General features: G+C 37.3%; 1 protein-coding gene across 1 annotated transcript; it reads right to left on the minus strand.

Annotated features, from left to right (window-relative positions):
- Positions 1-10,948: 10,948 nt before the first annotated feature.
- On the minus strand, positions 10,949-11,485 carry LOC141807846 (leukocyte cysteine proteinase inhibitor 1-like). The gene is made up of 3 exons (XM_074694064.1): positions 11,405-11,485; positions 11,168-11,272; positions 10,949-11,065 (listed from the first exon to the last, which is right to left on the minus strand). The coding sequence occupies exons 1-3, from the start codon at positions 11,483-11,485 to the stop codon at positions 10,949-10,951; spliced, it is 303 nt and encodes a 100-aa protein (XP_074550165.1).
- Positions 11,486-12,982: the final 1,497 nt, after the last annotated feature.

The raw sequence follows: 12,982 nt of genomic DNA on the forward strand, positions 1-12,982 counted from the left end.
AGTCGTGGTCAACCCAAACTGGAAGCTAAGAAGTAACAATTTAAAATAACCTGTAATCAGCAATACTGCTGCTAATAATCTCATTTTAAAGTGTGGATTAAGATGAAGCATATATCTAGAAGGGACACCTTTTCAAGATCACTTTCAAACTCCTTACAGCCCCTTTAAATCCCTTAAGTTGATTGAAAGCAAAAACTTTTTAATGGGTATGTTGGAGAGGGTTTTCTTCTCAGTACCTGATGAGTTTATTTGGATTGGATTAGTTTTGAGTTTTGTCTGTAGTGTTTGTCATTTTTATTATTTACAGATATCTAATGAAAAAATAAATAAAAACCTGTAAGCTCGCAGCCAAAACCAAGAAATGCAGCATAATGACACTGGCACGGACTAACATCCTCAAATTGATGTTAAATCAAGATGTCTCATTCAAAGGTTGATTTCAGGCACAGAGTGTTTAGGAGGAGTGTGAGAATAATAATTTCTGTGAAGTTTAAGAGGAATAACATCATTCTCTAGTAGTTGTTGATTATTTTCTCCCTTTATTTAAATTCTCCCTCTTTCTGTATCATGGTCTGAGGGAAAGCTGAGCTGTGACTGAGAGCAGCGTGTTAACGCTTTCCTGTAAAGCAGCTCTGAAGCTGTCTGATCAGAGTTCTTTATTAACATGTTGCCAACAAATCAGCCTGTATCAAAGGCAGAGCTGTGTGTGGGAAACTCCTGATCTGATATATCCTCTTTACCAAAAACGACTACAACAACCCCCACTTATTTTTAAAGGTTAACAAAACCCCGAACATGTAACCACATTTTCTGGTCCTCTGGGACATTGACATTAACCTGTTAAAAGGATGAGATGGTCCAATTCTCAATGAAGACATACTTTATTGTAAAATTTATTCTCTTTATGATGCAAAAACTTTAATCTTTTAAGTAAAAAAACAAAGCACATAAGATTTCAACTTAATAAAAAACAATGATGACACAGGAGGAATCTTATTTCCAACCCATTCTTTATTTTTAGTGCAAAAACACTCATTTAGTGTCTCTGTATGTGTCTGATCATTCCAAAAGGATAAAGCAGAGCCTCTTGGGATGAGGCTGCTGGATGGATTTCAATGTAAGATCTCAAGGTAAGATTTCTCGCTGCAGTTCTCCTGTATATTGGTCAGGTAATTTTCCCCGTTGGTGCGGTGAACCATGATATGAATGTAATTAGTTCCTCCCACATGAACCTGCAGAGAAGGAACAAGGGTCTGTTACACTTTTAAATCAGTTTAGTAAATATGTATGTTAACCCTTTTTTAAATCTTTGAAAAAAAAAAAAAAAAAAAAAAAAAAAACTTTTTGCCTTGAAAAGGAAGTTTTTTTCTCCAGGCTCAGTCTGTTCCCTGTACTGGACTGGAGAGAAGAGTTCATATTTCTTCCCTGTCTTGTTCTCCACTTGAGTCTTCACCTGTGTGAGAAAAGATTAACATGTGGTGACAATTCAGACCAGAAAGTTTTATTTACAATAAAATTAATAATCAAGAACTTTATTAAAAATTTAAACAAATGTCAAGAAGAAGAATAACAGACTGAAACTCACCGCAACACAGATATCATGGATCTCATCATCATCTGGGCAGGACCCAAACAATATGGGTTCAGAGTAGGTTGAAGAAGCTGTTTCATCCATCATTACAGGATCGGGTGGATGAGCTGAAGAGTCAACTGTCTGATCAGACCAAGTGTGTTTGCAGACTGCTATCACACATATTAACATCCTCAAACTAAACCTGGATAAAATAATTATTCATAAAAATGTGGGCGGAGCCAGAGTTCCAGTGTGACAATATCCCTCACAACTGCCCAGAGACTGACAGTTTAGTCAACTATCATTAACAGTTTAGTCAGAAAAACTTAATTTGCAACCAGTTCCCATATTTCTTTTGAGTGAGTTCAACTTTTTATGTTTTTTTAGTGGGGTTTGGAATGTACAGCATCAAAAACAGCTTAGCCCATGTTTTAGCCTCTAGCTCGGGCTGTTTCACTCTCCCGTTAAGTTTTCTTGTGCTCTTCCGTCTTTCTTCTGTCTGACAGTTAGGCTCCTGTGTCCACCATCACTACGAAATTAATCACAGAAATCGTTTTACGCAGAAAAAAACACGGATCTCTGTGCTTAATCTCTTCTCACTGCTAAACTTCATCAGCCCACATGGTGTTGTCATAGAGACCTAGACGTGCTGTAAATCAATCCAGTCCTGGTCGTCCCAAACTGGAAGCTAAGAAGTAGCAATTTGAAATAACCTCTGACCAGCAATACTGGCACTGATAATCTCATTTTGGAGTATTGTCTGCAGTGTTTGTCATTTTATTACTTACAAATGTCTAATAAATAAATAAAAACCTATAAGCTAGCAGCCAAAACCAAGAAATCCAGCATAATGACATCTGGCACGCTGCTGACATCCTCAAATTGTTGTATAATCAAGATGGCTCATTCAAAGGTTGATGTCAGGCACAGAGTGTTTAGGAGGAGTGAGGGAATGATCATTTCTGTGAAGTTTAAGGGGAGTAACATTATTCTTTAGGATTTGTTGATTATTTTTCTCTCTTTATTTAAATTCTCCCTCTTTCTGTATCATGGTCTGAGGGAAAGCTGAGCTGTGACAGCGTGTGAACTATTTCCTGTAAAGCATCTCTGAAGCTGTCTGATCAGATTTCTATATTAACATTTTGCCAACAAATCGGCCTGTATCAAAGTCAGAGGTGTGTGTGGGAAAGTTTTGACTTGATACATCCCCTTCACCAAAAACATGTACTTGGTTACTCTACTACGATGATGCCCTCTTTTTTTGGAAGGCAAACAAAATCTCCAACATGTCACCACATTTTCAGGTTCCCGGCTGACATGAACCCTGATTAGAGGATGAGACGATCAAATTCAGCCTCAGGCCTAATTTGTATAACTACTTTGTATCCTCTCGACTATGCAAAAACTTTATTTTTCTAACCAAATTTTTAAAAAAGGAAACTTTTATACTCTGTACACTGGTAATTCAGCAAAAAAAGTGCATCAAAGGTAACATTTTAAATCAAGTAGCCAAGAGCATCAGTGAAAAAAGGCATGGAGCTGTTTGCCTGGATCGGCACTTAAGATCAGCCTCCTTCCCACCGATATCGGTCCAGCTTTGAGGGGCACCGATACCAGGATTGGTATCAGTGCATCCTTAGTTACAAGGAATGTTTTACGCATTCACATCCTAAACAGAAAAATCAGCTCAAACTATGGTTTGTAAATAAATTGATACATTGTATCAACATGATAACAAACAGTCATCTTAAAATGAGCACATGTTGATTGATATGCTGTAATCTAATTCCCACACACCCTGCTCTCTGGGCTCCTGTGCTGACATGTACAGCATTTATTCAGGACCTTTCCGTTTGAGATTTGATAAGGGTTAATTATCACCAATGCTCCCAAAGAAATGCTAAACTCAAGTGTTAATATGGTTTGGCAAATCTTAGGCATTTCTTCATCATGTTCTGATCATTTTGACAGCTAATAGAGTAAATCACGTCAAAGGAAACAATTAAAGAACAGTGGTAAAATTAAGACTTGATCCATGTCCAGATCGGTCTGTATCAAAGTCAGAGCCATGTGTGGGAAAGTTCTGCCCTGATATATCCGTCATTATCTAAAACATGTCTGCTGTTATTCTACAATGACGCCCACTTCTCCTGGAATGCAGACAACACATCCATCCCTTCTGTGAAAATAAGCGCTCAGGATGAGTCAGGGAATTCATGTGATACCGTTTTTTGATGAGGACGGCTGTGACAAACCCAGTGAGAAACCAATAGTCTCATGAAATTAAACATTGTAAAAAAGATAAAACTTTTTTAAGGGGCCCTGAAGTGCAAACATCCACTAAACAAGAACAAATTAGAAGATCAAAAAACACAAGATCACAAAAAAGATTAAAAGCAGCAAAAGAAGAAAATACAACAGGATCATCTTCTACTGAAGCAAAGATTAAAATCACCTACTGGTATGTACACTTTCTGGTAGAAGTTGATATTGGTTGTTTTTTTCACATTTTTTCATGTATTTTTTGTGTCACTATGTTGATCACTTAACTTTAGAGTCTCCTTTTTAAAAAGTACAAACAAAGTTCTTCAATTGAGTCTTGATCCATGTCTTTCGGTCACATGTAACAGCATTTTTAGTTTAGGTGAGGTGTGGCTGTATTATATATGACAGCTTATTGTTGATCATTTTTCTCTCTTTAAAATCTTCATTAAAATTCTCCCTCTTTCTGTATCATGGTCTGAGGGGTTGCTGAGCTGTGACTGAGAGCTGAAGCTGTCTGATTAGAGTTAACATGTTGCCAACAAATCGGCCTGTGTCAAAGTCAGAGGTGTGTGTGGGAAAGTGCTGATCTGATATATTCCCTTTATCTAAAACATGTACGTGGTTACTCTACTACAATGATGCCCCCTTTTTTGGAAGGCAAACAAAATCTCCAACATGTCACCACATTTTCAGGTTCCAGCGTGACATGAACCCTGATTAGAGGATGAGACGATCAAATTCAGCCTCAAGCCTAATTTGTATAACTACCATAAAATGTATCCTCTCTACTGCAAAAACTAATTTCTTCTAACCAAATTAAAGAAAAAGGAAACTTTTATACCCTGTACACTGGTAATTCAGCAAAAAAAGTGCATCAAAGGTAACATTTTAAATCAAGTAGCCAAGAGCATCAGTGAAAAAAGGCATGGAGCTGTTTGCCTGGATCGGCACTTAAGATCAGCCTCCTTCCCACCGATACCGATCCAGCTTTGAGGGGCACCGATACCAGGATTGGTATCAGTGCATCCTTAGTTACAAGGAATGTTTTACGCATTCACATCCTAAACAGAAAAATTAGCTCAAACTATGGTTTGTAAATAAATTGATACATTGTATCAACATGATAACAAACAGTCATCTTAAAATGAGCACATGTTGATTGATATGCTGTAATCTGATTCCCACACACCCTGCTCTCTGGGCTCCTGTGCTGACATGTACAGCATTTATTCAGGACCTTTCCACTTAAGATTTGATAAGGGTTAATTATCACCAATGCTCCCAAAGAAATGCTAAACTCAAGTGTTAATATGGTTTGGCAAATCTTAGGCATTTCTTCATCATCTTCTGATCATTTTGACAGCTAATAGAGTAAATCACGTCAAAGGAAACAATCAAAGAACAGTGGTAAAATTAAGACTTGATCCATGTCCAGATCGGCCTGTGTCAAAGTCAGAGTCATGTGTGGGAAAGTTCTGCCCTGATATATTCCTCATTATCAAAAACATGTCTGCCGTTATTCTACAATGACGCCCACTTCTTCTAGAAGACAGAGCCATGTGTGGGAAGTTTCTGTCCTGAACATGCAACACCTACAACATGTCACCACAATTCCAGGTCCCTGAGTGACATAAACTTGTTTGGAGGATGAGACAGTCCGATTCACCATCAAGACTAATTTAAGTAACTTTATTATAAAAGATTTTCTCCGTACAATGCTATGACTTAATTCTTTTAACCAAAAACAAAGCACATCATTACTTGACAAGACACAATAAGGACACAAGATGAATCTCCTTTCTGACCCATTCTTTATTTTCAGTGTAAAAAACACTTGTTTAGTGGCTCTGTATGTGTCTGATCATTTCAAAAGGATAAAGCAGAGCCCATGACATAAATAGCCCAGTAGTCTGGGTGGTTCCTCATAAGGTTTACCATCAGGCAGGGGCCCAGGGTTTAAATACAACCTGGGGTTTCTTTCTTAAATGGCAATCTCCACTTTCACCCTATTTTCTACTCTGTCCACTGTCCTATCGGCTCTAATTTAAGGAAGAAAAAAAATAGAAAGGCCAAGAAGAAGAAGAAGAAGAAGAAAAACAGTCTGATGACCAACACTCCTAAAGAAATACCATATTCAACTGTTAATATGGTTTGGCAACTGTTACGCATTTCTTTATCATCTTCTGATCATTTTGACAGCTAATAGAGTAAATCACGTCACAAGAAAACAATTAAAGAACGGTGGCAAAATCAAGACTTAATCCATGTCCAGATCGGCCTGTATTAAAGTCAGAGCCATGTGTGGGAAAGTTCTGCCCTGAAATACTGTTTTTATTGAGGACAGCTGTGACAAACCCACTAAGAAACCAAAAATCTCATGAAATTAAACACTGTGATGAAAACCTTTTTTGACAAAACCATGGTGGCCCTGAAGTGCAAATAACCTCAAAACAAGAAAAAAATAAAATAAAATAAAAAAACAGAAAGCATACGATCACAAAAAAGATCAAAATCAGCAAAAGAAGAAAATACAACAGGATTTTCTTCTGCTGAAAAATATAGGTGACCACAGGTTACCTCGACAGGGGGACAACTTGTTGCTGTTATTAGCAAAGATTAGTTTTTTATTAACATGTTGCCAACATATTGGCCTGTATCAAAGTAAGAGCTTTGTATGGGAAAGTTCAGACTTGATATATTACTGGTTAACAAAATCATGTCTGTCACCACTCTACTACAGTGGTCACAACAAAAACCTTTAACATGTAACCACATTTTCTGGTCTCAGAGTGACATACACCTCTTTAGAGGATGACATGGGCCAATTCAGCCTTATGACTAAATTTTACAACTTATATTATCATAAAAGAAATTCTCTTTACACTGCAATAACTTTTTTCTCTTTAACAAAAATTAAAAAGACATCAGAACTTGTCAAGACACAATGAAGACACAAGATGAATCTCATTTCTGACCCATTCTTTATTTTTAGTTTAAAAACACTCTTTTAGTATCTCTGTATGTGTCTGATCATTGCAGAATGGAGAAGCAGAGCCTGATGAGATGGAGCTGCACCACGGAGCATCAGAAAGGGTTCAGGGGATCTCCTACGGCTTTTCCCTCTTGAACTTTAGCCACATTATTCACTCCATTTGTTTGGTTTACCCTTATATGAATGTAATCAGTTCCTCCCACATGGACCTGCAGAGACACATACAAGGGTTCTTTACACTTCAAGACCAGTTCAACGAACATCCATTTAAAAAAAAGTATTTATAATAATCTTAAACAAATAAATTCATGTTTTCTTTTTACCTTGATGAGAAAGTTTATTCCTGGATTCACCTTCTGTTCTCTGAACTGAACTGGAGTGAAGAGGGCATATTTCTTGTTTACGGTTTCTTGCACATTAAGCTTCACCTGAGTGACAACAGAATAAAGTGTGATGACAATTCAGACCAGAAAAATGATTATAAAGAATGAAATTAGTGATCAGGATCTATATGAAATATTAAAATAAAAGTTGAGAGGATAAAACAGACTGAAACTCACCATGTCACATATATCCTGGACCAGGTCATTAGGTGGCTCAGGAAAAGAGTAACCTCCAGGAGCTGCCATGGTCACAGGGTCAGGTAGATGATCTAAAGAGTCAACTGTCTGATCTGATCAAAGTGTGTGTTTGCAGCCTGCCATCACACATATTTATATCCTGAAACTGAACCTGGATACAGGAATGATTCATAAAAACGTGGGTGGAGCCAAAGTTCCAGTGCGACAACAACCCTCACAACTGCCCAGAGAATGACAGTTTTTTGAATATTTGACAAATCTGTAGTCTAACTTGTTTTAACAACATGTATTTGATCTGCTTGAGAAAGGTTTATCATTTCCAACATGATGAGACATTTCTTCTTCTTCATCATCAGATCAGTTTGACTGTGTTCCAGTACAGTTGATCATGTCACAAGTAATTAAAGTTCACCATGTAGAGAGATCAAGAAATCTGTTCTTTCAAAAACCTAAGAAGAAAAAAATGTAATATTCAAAAACTGTGAAAATCTTTATGATGATAAACGTGTAATGAAAACTTATTTGATGTTTTGAGACTAAACTGTCAAAAAATAGTATAAACTTAAATTTTTAAATTTGGACTTGAACCATCTCCAGATCGGTCTGTATCAAAGTCAGAGCCATGCGTGGGAAAGTTCTGCCCTGATATATTCCTCATCATCCAAAACATGTTTGCCGTTACTCTACAATTACGCCCACTTCTCCTGGAAGGAGACAAAACATCCTTCACTTCTGTGAAAATAAGATGCTAAGGATTAATCAGGGAATTCATGTGATACTGTTTTAGTTGAGGAAGGCTGTGACAAACCCACTCAGAAACAGTTGTATATATATATATATATATATATATATATACACACACATATTTATATATATATATATACATAAATATACACACACACACACACACACATATATATATATATATATATATATATATATATATATATATATATATATATATATATATATATATATATATATATATATATATATATATATATATATCTCTGAAAAACAGACCCCTGCTTTAACCCTTATCACTTTGGCCAAATGATTCTCTGTATGCTATTTAGCACCACGGACAAATATTCACTTTAAAAACTGTAACCCCACTGTGTGAACTGTCAGCAGGATGAGCCATGCTGAATGCACAGAGTGCCATAGTAGTAGAAGTGATTTTTGTTGCCATAAATCCCATTTTTTGGCAAATATCGGCACCTCCTGTCATTTTGTGTCACATCCAGGACTCGATGGCACAGTGCTGTATAACTTTTACAATAATTACAAGTAGAGCTGGGCCGATACACTTTTTTACATTCCGATCCGATCCGATCCGGTCAGAATGCAAACATTAAATTAAATTGAGATGTAATTGTGCTGATACCCGATCCATACCGATACAGGGGGCAACATAGTAAAACATAAATCAAACAAAACATTCTCAATTTTAAGCCATATGTTAAATAAAGTTGCAACAACTTGAGCACAATATGTAATGGCATGGTATGTAGGGATGCACCGATCCAACTTTTCTGGCTCCAATACTGATGCCTGGGCCTTGGGTATCAGTTGATACTGATCCGATTCCAGTGTTAAATAATAACCTGCATGCCCTACTGTGGGATAAGACTGGTCATGTTTTGGGTAAAAGGGAAAAAATGAGTAAATGGAAAAACTGAAGTAAACATTTATTTAAACTATAGAATATTCAAATGTTTAGCACTATTTTGGTAAAAACAAAGCTTCAGAATGTACAGAAATTCTATTCAAATGTAAACTTTTATACCCTGTACACTGGTAATTCGAAAAAGTGCATCAAAGGTATCATTTTAAATCAAGTAGCCAAGAGCACCAGTGAAAAAAAGGCATGGAGCTGTTTGTCTGGATCGGCCCCTTTCCCATGATACCGATCCAGCTTTGAGGGTCACCGATACCAGGATCAGTGTATCCTTAGTTACGAGGAATGTTTTAAGCATTCACATCCTAAACAGAAAAATTAGCTCAAACTATGGTTTGTAAATAAATTGATACATTGTATCAACATGTTAACAAACAGTCATCTTAAAACAAGCACATGTTGATTGATATGCTGTAATCTGATTCCCACACACCCCGCTCTCTGGGCTCCTGTGCTGACATGTACAGCAGTTATTCAGGACCTTTCCACTTGAGATTTGATAAGGGTTAATTATCACCAATGCTCCCAAAGAAATGCCAAACTCACCTGTTAATATGGTTTGGCAAATCTTAGGCATTTCTTCATCATCTTCTGATCATTTTGACAGCTAATAGAGTAAATCACGTCACAAGAAACAATTAAAGAACAGTGGTAAAATCAAGACTTGATCCATGTCCAGATCGGTTCGTATCAAAGTCAGAGCCATGTGTGGGAAAGTTCTGCCCTGATATATCCGTCATTATCTAAAACATATCTGCCGTTACTCTACAATGACGCCCACTTCTTCTGGAAGGCAGACAACACATCCATCTCTTCTGTGAAAATAAGACGCTCAGGATGAGTCAGGGAATTCATGTGATACCGTTTTTGATGAGGACAGCAGGGACAAACCTAGTTTGAAACCAATAGTCTGATGAAATTTAACATTGTGAAAAAAAAACAACCTTTTTTTAGGGGGCCCTGAAGTGCAAACCACCATTAACAAGAACAAATTAGAAAATCAAAAAACACAAGATCACAAAAAAGATTAAAAGCAGCAAAAGAAGAAAATACAACAGGATTATCTTCTACTGAAGCAAAGATTAAAATCAAAATCAATTTTTTTTTCACCTTTTTTATGTATTTTTTGTGTCACTATGTTGATCACTTAACTTAAGAGTCTCCTTTTTAAAAAGTACAAACCAAATTTCTTAAATTCAGTCTTGATCCATGTCTTTCGGTCACATGTAACAGCATTTTTAGTTTATCTGAGGTGTGGCTGTCTTTATATATGACAGCTTATTCTTGATCATTTTTCTCTCTTTAAAATCTTCATAAAAAATTCTCCCTCTTTCTTTGTCATGGTCTGAGGGATTGCTGAGCTGTGACTGAGAGCTGAAGCTGTCTGATCAGAGCTCTTTATAATCATAATGCCAACAAATCGGCCTGTATCAAAGTCAGAGCTGTGTGTGGGAAAGTGCTGATCTGATATATTCCCTTTACCAAAAACATCTACATGGTTACTCTACTACAATGATGCCCCCTTTTTTGGAAGGCAAACAAAAACCTCCAACATGTCACCACATTTTCAGGTTCCAGCGTGACATGAACCTGTTTAAAAGATGGGACGATCCAATTCAGCCTCAGGCCTAATTTGTACAACTTTATTAAAAAAAAACTTTACTAACTCAATTACTTTAACCAATGATAAAAAGCACATTAGACTTCAACTTCATGAGGCACAATGAAGACACAGGATTAATCTCATTTCTGACCCATTCTTTATTTTCAGTATAAAAACACTCTTTTAGTGTCTCTGTTTGTGTCTGATTATTGCAGGATGAGAGCCTGATGAGGTGGAGCTGCACCACGGAGCATCAGAAGTTGTTGAGGGGATCTTCTTTGGTGTGGTTCTCCTCAATATTTACCACTTCATTTGGTCCATTGTCTTGGTTAACCTTTATATGAATGTAATTCTTTTCTCCCACATGAACCTGCAACAAACAAGGGTTCTTTACACTTCAAGATCAGTTCAGTTAACATCCATGTTAAATTTTTTATAATCTAAAACAAATAAAATCTTATTTTCGTTTTACCTTGATGAGGAAGTTTTTTCCTGGATCCACATCCTCTTCCCTGTACAGAACTGGTGTGAAGAGCTTGTATTTCTTCTCTGTGATTTTTTGCACATCAAGCCTCACCTGTGTGAGAACAGAAAAAAAGTGATGACACTTCAGACCAGAAGGCTCGTTCTTAAGAATGAAACCAATGATCAAGAACTTCATGAAAATTCAAAAGAAATGTTAAAAGAATAAAAAGAGACTGAAACTCACCTCAATACAGAGCTCCACAACCTCCTCATCAGCTGCCTTTGGCATGGAGTAAGTTCCATAAACTACTAAACTTTGACTCATGGTCACAGGGTTAGGTAGATGATCTGAAGAGTCAACTGTCTGATCTGAACAAGTGTGTGTTTGCAGCCTGCCATCACACATTTTTATATCCTGAAGCTAAACCTGGATACAGGAATAATTCATCAAACATGGGTGGAGCCAGACTTCTTATGTGACAACAACCCCCACAACTTCCCAGAGAATGACAGTTTGTTGAATATTTGACAAATCTTTGGTCTAACATGTTTAAACAACATGTTTGAGCTGAAGGATGCTACCTTGGACATTTCTAGGCGCCGCCCTGTTGGCTATGGCTGCCTTTTGCAGCAGTTCTCTCTTCTTTGTCCGTTTCTTGTAGTTAATTTGTCTCTTTTTCTTAATCTTTGTATTTGGAGTGGATCATTACTTTGAATAGCTCATTTGTTGGTCATAGACACCAAACTTTTTGTGGCCTCAGTGATATTTTTACTACTTTTTCTCCTGTGTTTGTCTGGAGATCCTACATGTAACCATGGCTGCACTGTTTACATGTGAACTCAGCTGTTAGCAGCCTGTAGCATGTCAATGCTAATCGGTGCAAGGCCTGATATCTTCCCACAAGGTAAAGAGAAGGAGGTGAGGACGACGTGCTGGTTCTCAGGTGTGAGCTAAGAAGTGATGACATGGACCTGTCCTTCCATCCATCGTTATTGGGAACGTAAGATCTATCTCCAATAAGATGGACGAGCTAGCCATGCTAACCCAGCAACAGAGGGAATACCAGAGGGCAGAGTAGCATCATGCTATTCACAGACATGGCTAACAGAGCTAACATCAGACACCAACGCCACATTGGAAGAGCTTCACCTGCTGTGAGCAGACAGGATCCAGGAGACAGAGACTGAACAGACTGCTGAAGAAGCTCAGTCCTGGACCCTGTGGAGGTGGAGACTGGCTGAACTGGACAATGATGGACAAGCTTTCATCATCTTTTTTCTTATGGAACTCTTTACACTTTCTATCCACTGACTTACTTTTGTTTTCTTGATTGCTGCTGTGACTTTAATTTTGTTGTACTTGTTACAATGACAATAAAGTTCTATTCTATTCTATTCTAGACCAGGGGTTCTCAAACTTTTAGACCATAGACCTCTTTTGAGTGAGACATTTTTCCAAGGACCCTCTCATTATCATAGCATTGATTACCATAATATTAATACTTCATAGTCATTTGCAACGATAGAATTAGGCAACATTTACACCTTCCAAGAAATCTGTTTTTAAAATGTTGGCTCTGAGGTGTTTTGTTGTTTTGGCCTTTTTTTTTCTCTATGATTGCGCACTATTAAGTAATAGATGTCATGATCATATTGGAAACAATCTTATGGCACAAAACTAAGTTGGGCAAGAGTATTGTAAAAAGAAATAGCTGATTTTACCAGTGCAAGAGATCCCAGCTTGTTGTTATCCTTTTTATTGATAAAGAACACAGACCCTTGGGAGTACTGGGACCCCACTTTGAGAGCCACTGACCCACAC

This window comes from Halichoeres trimaculatus, unplaced genomic scaffold (assembly GCF_033239565.1).
Source record: "Halichoeres trimaculatus isolate MK-OKI-2021-1 unplaced genomic scaffold, fHalTri1.1 fHalTri1_scaffold_18, whole genome shotgun sequence".
NCBI classification, from domain to species: domain Eukaryota; kingdom Metazoa; phylum Chordata; class Actinopteri; order Labriformes; family Labridae; genus Halichoeres; species Halichoeres trimaculatus.

Excerpts from the sequence above, each read along its gene's own strand:
- LOC141807846 (XM_074694064.1), bottom strand. The coding sequence starts at position 11,485 with ATGAGTCAAAGTTTAGTAGTTTATGGAACTTACTCCATGCCAAAGGCA. Across the intron at positions 11,273-11,404 it reads TTGTGGAGCTCTGTATTGAG|GTGAGGCTTGATGTGCAAAA; the intron begins GTGAGTTTCAGT and ends GTTCTCACACAG. Across the intron at positions 11,066-11,167 it reads GAAAAAACTTCCTCATCAAG|GTTCATGTGGGAGAAAAGAA; the intron begins GTAAAACGAAAA and ends TGTTTGTTGCAG.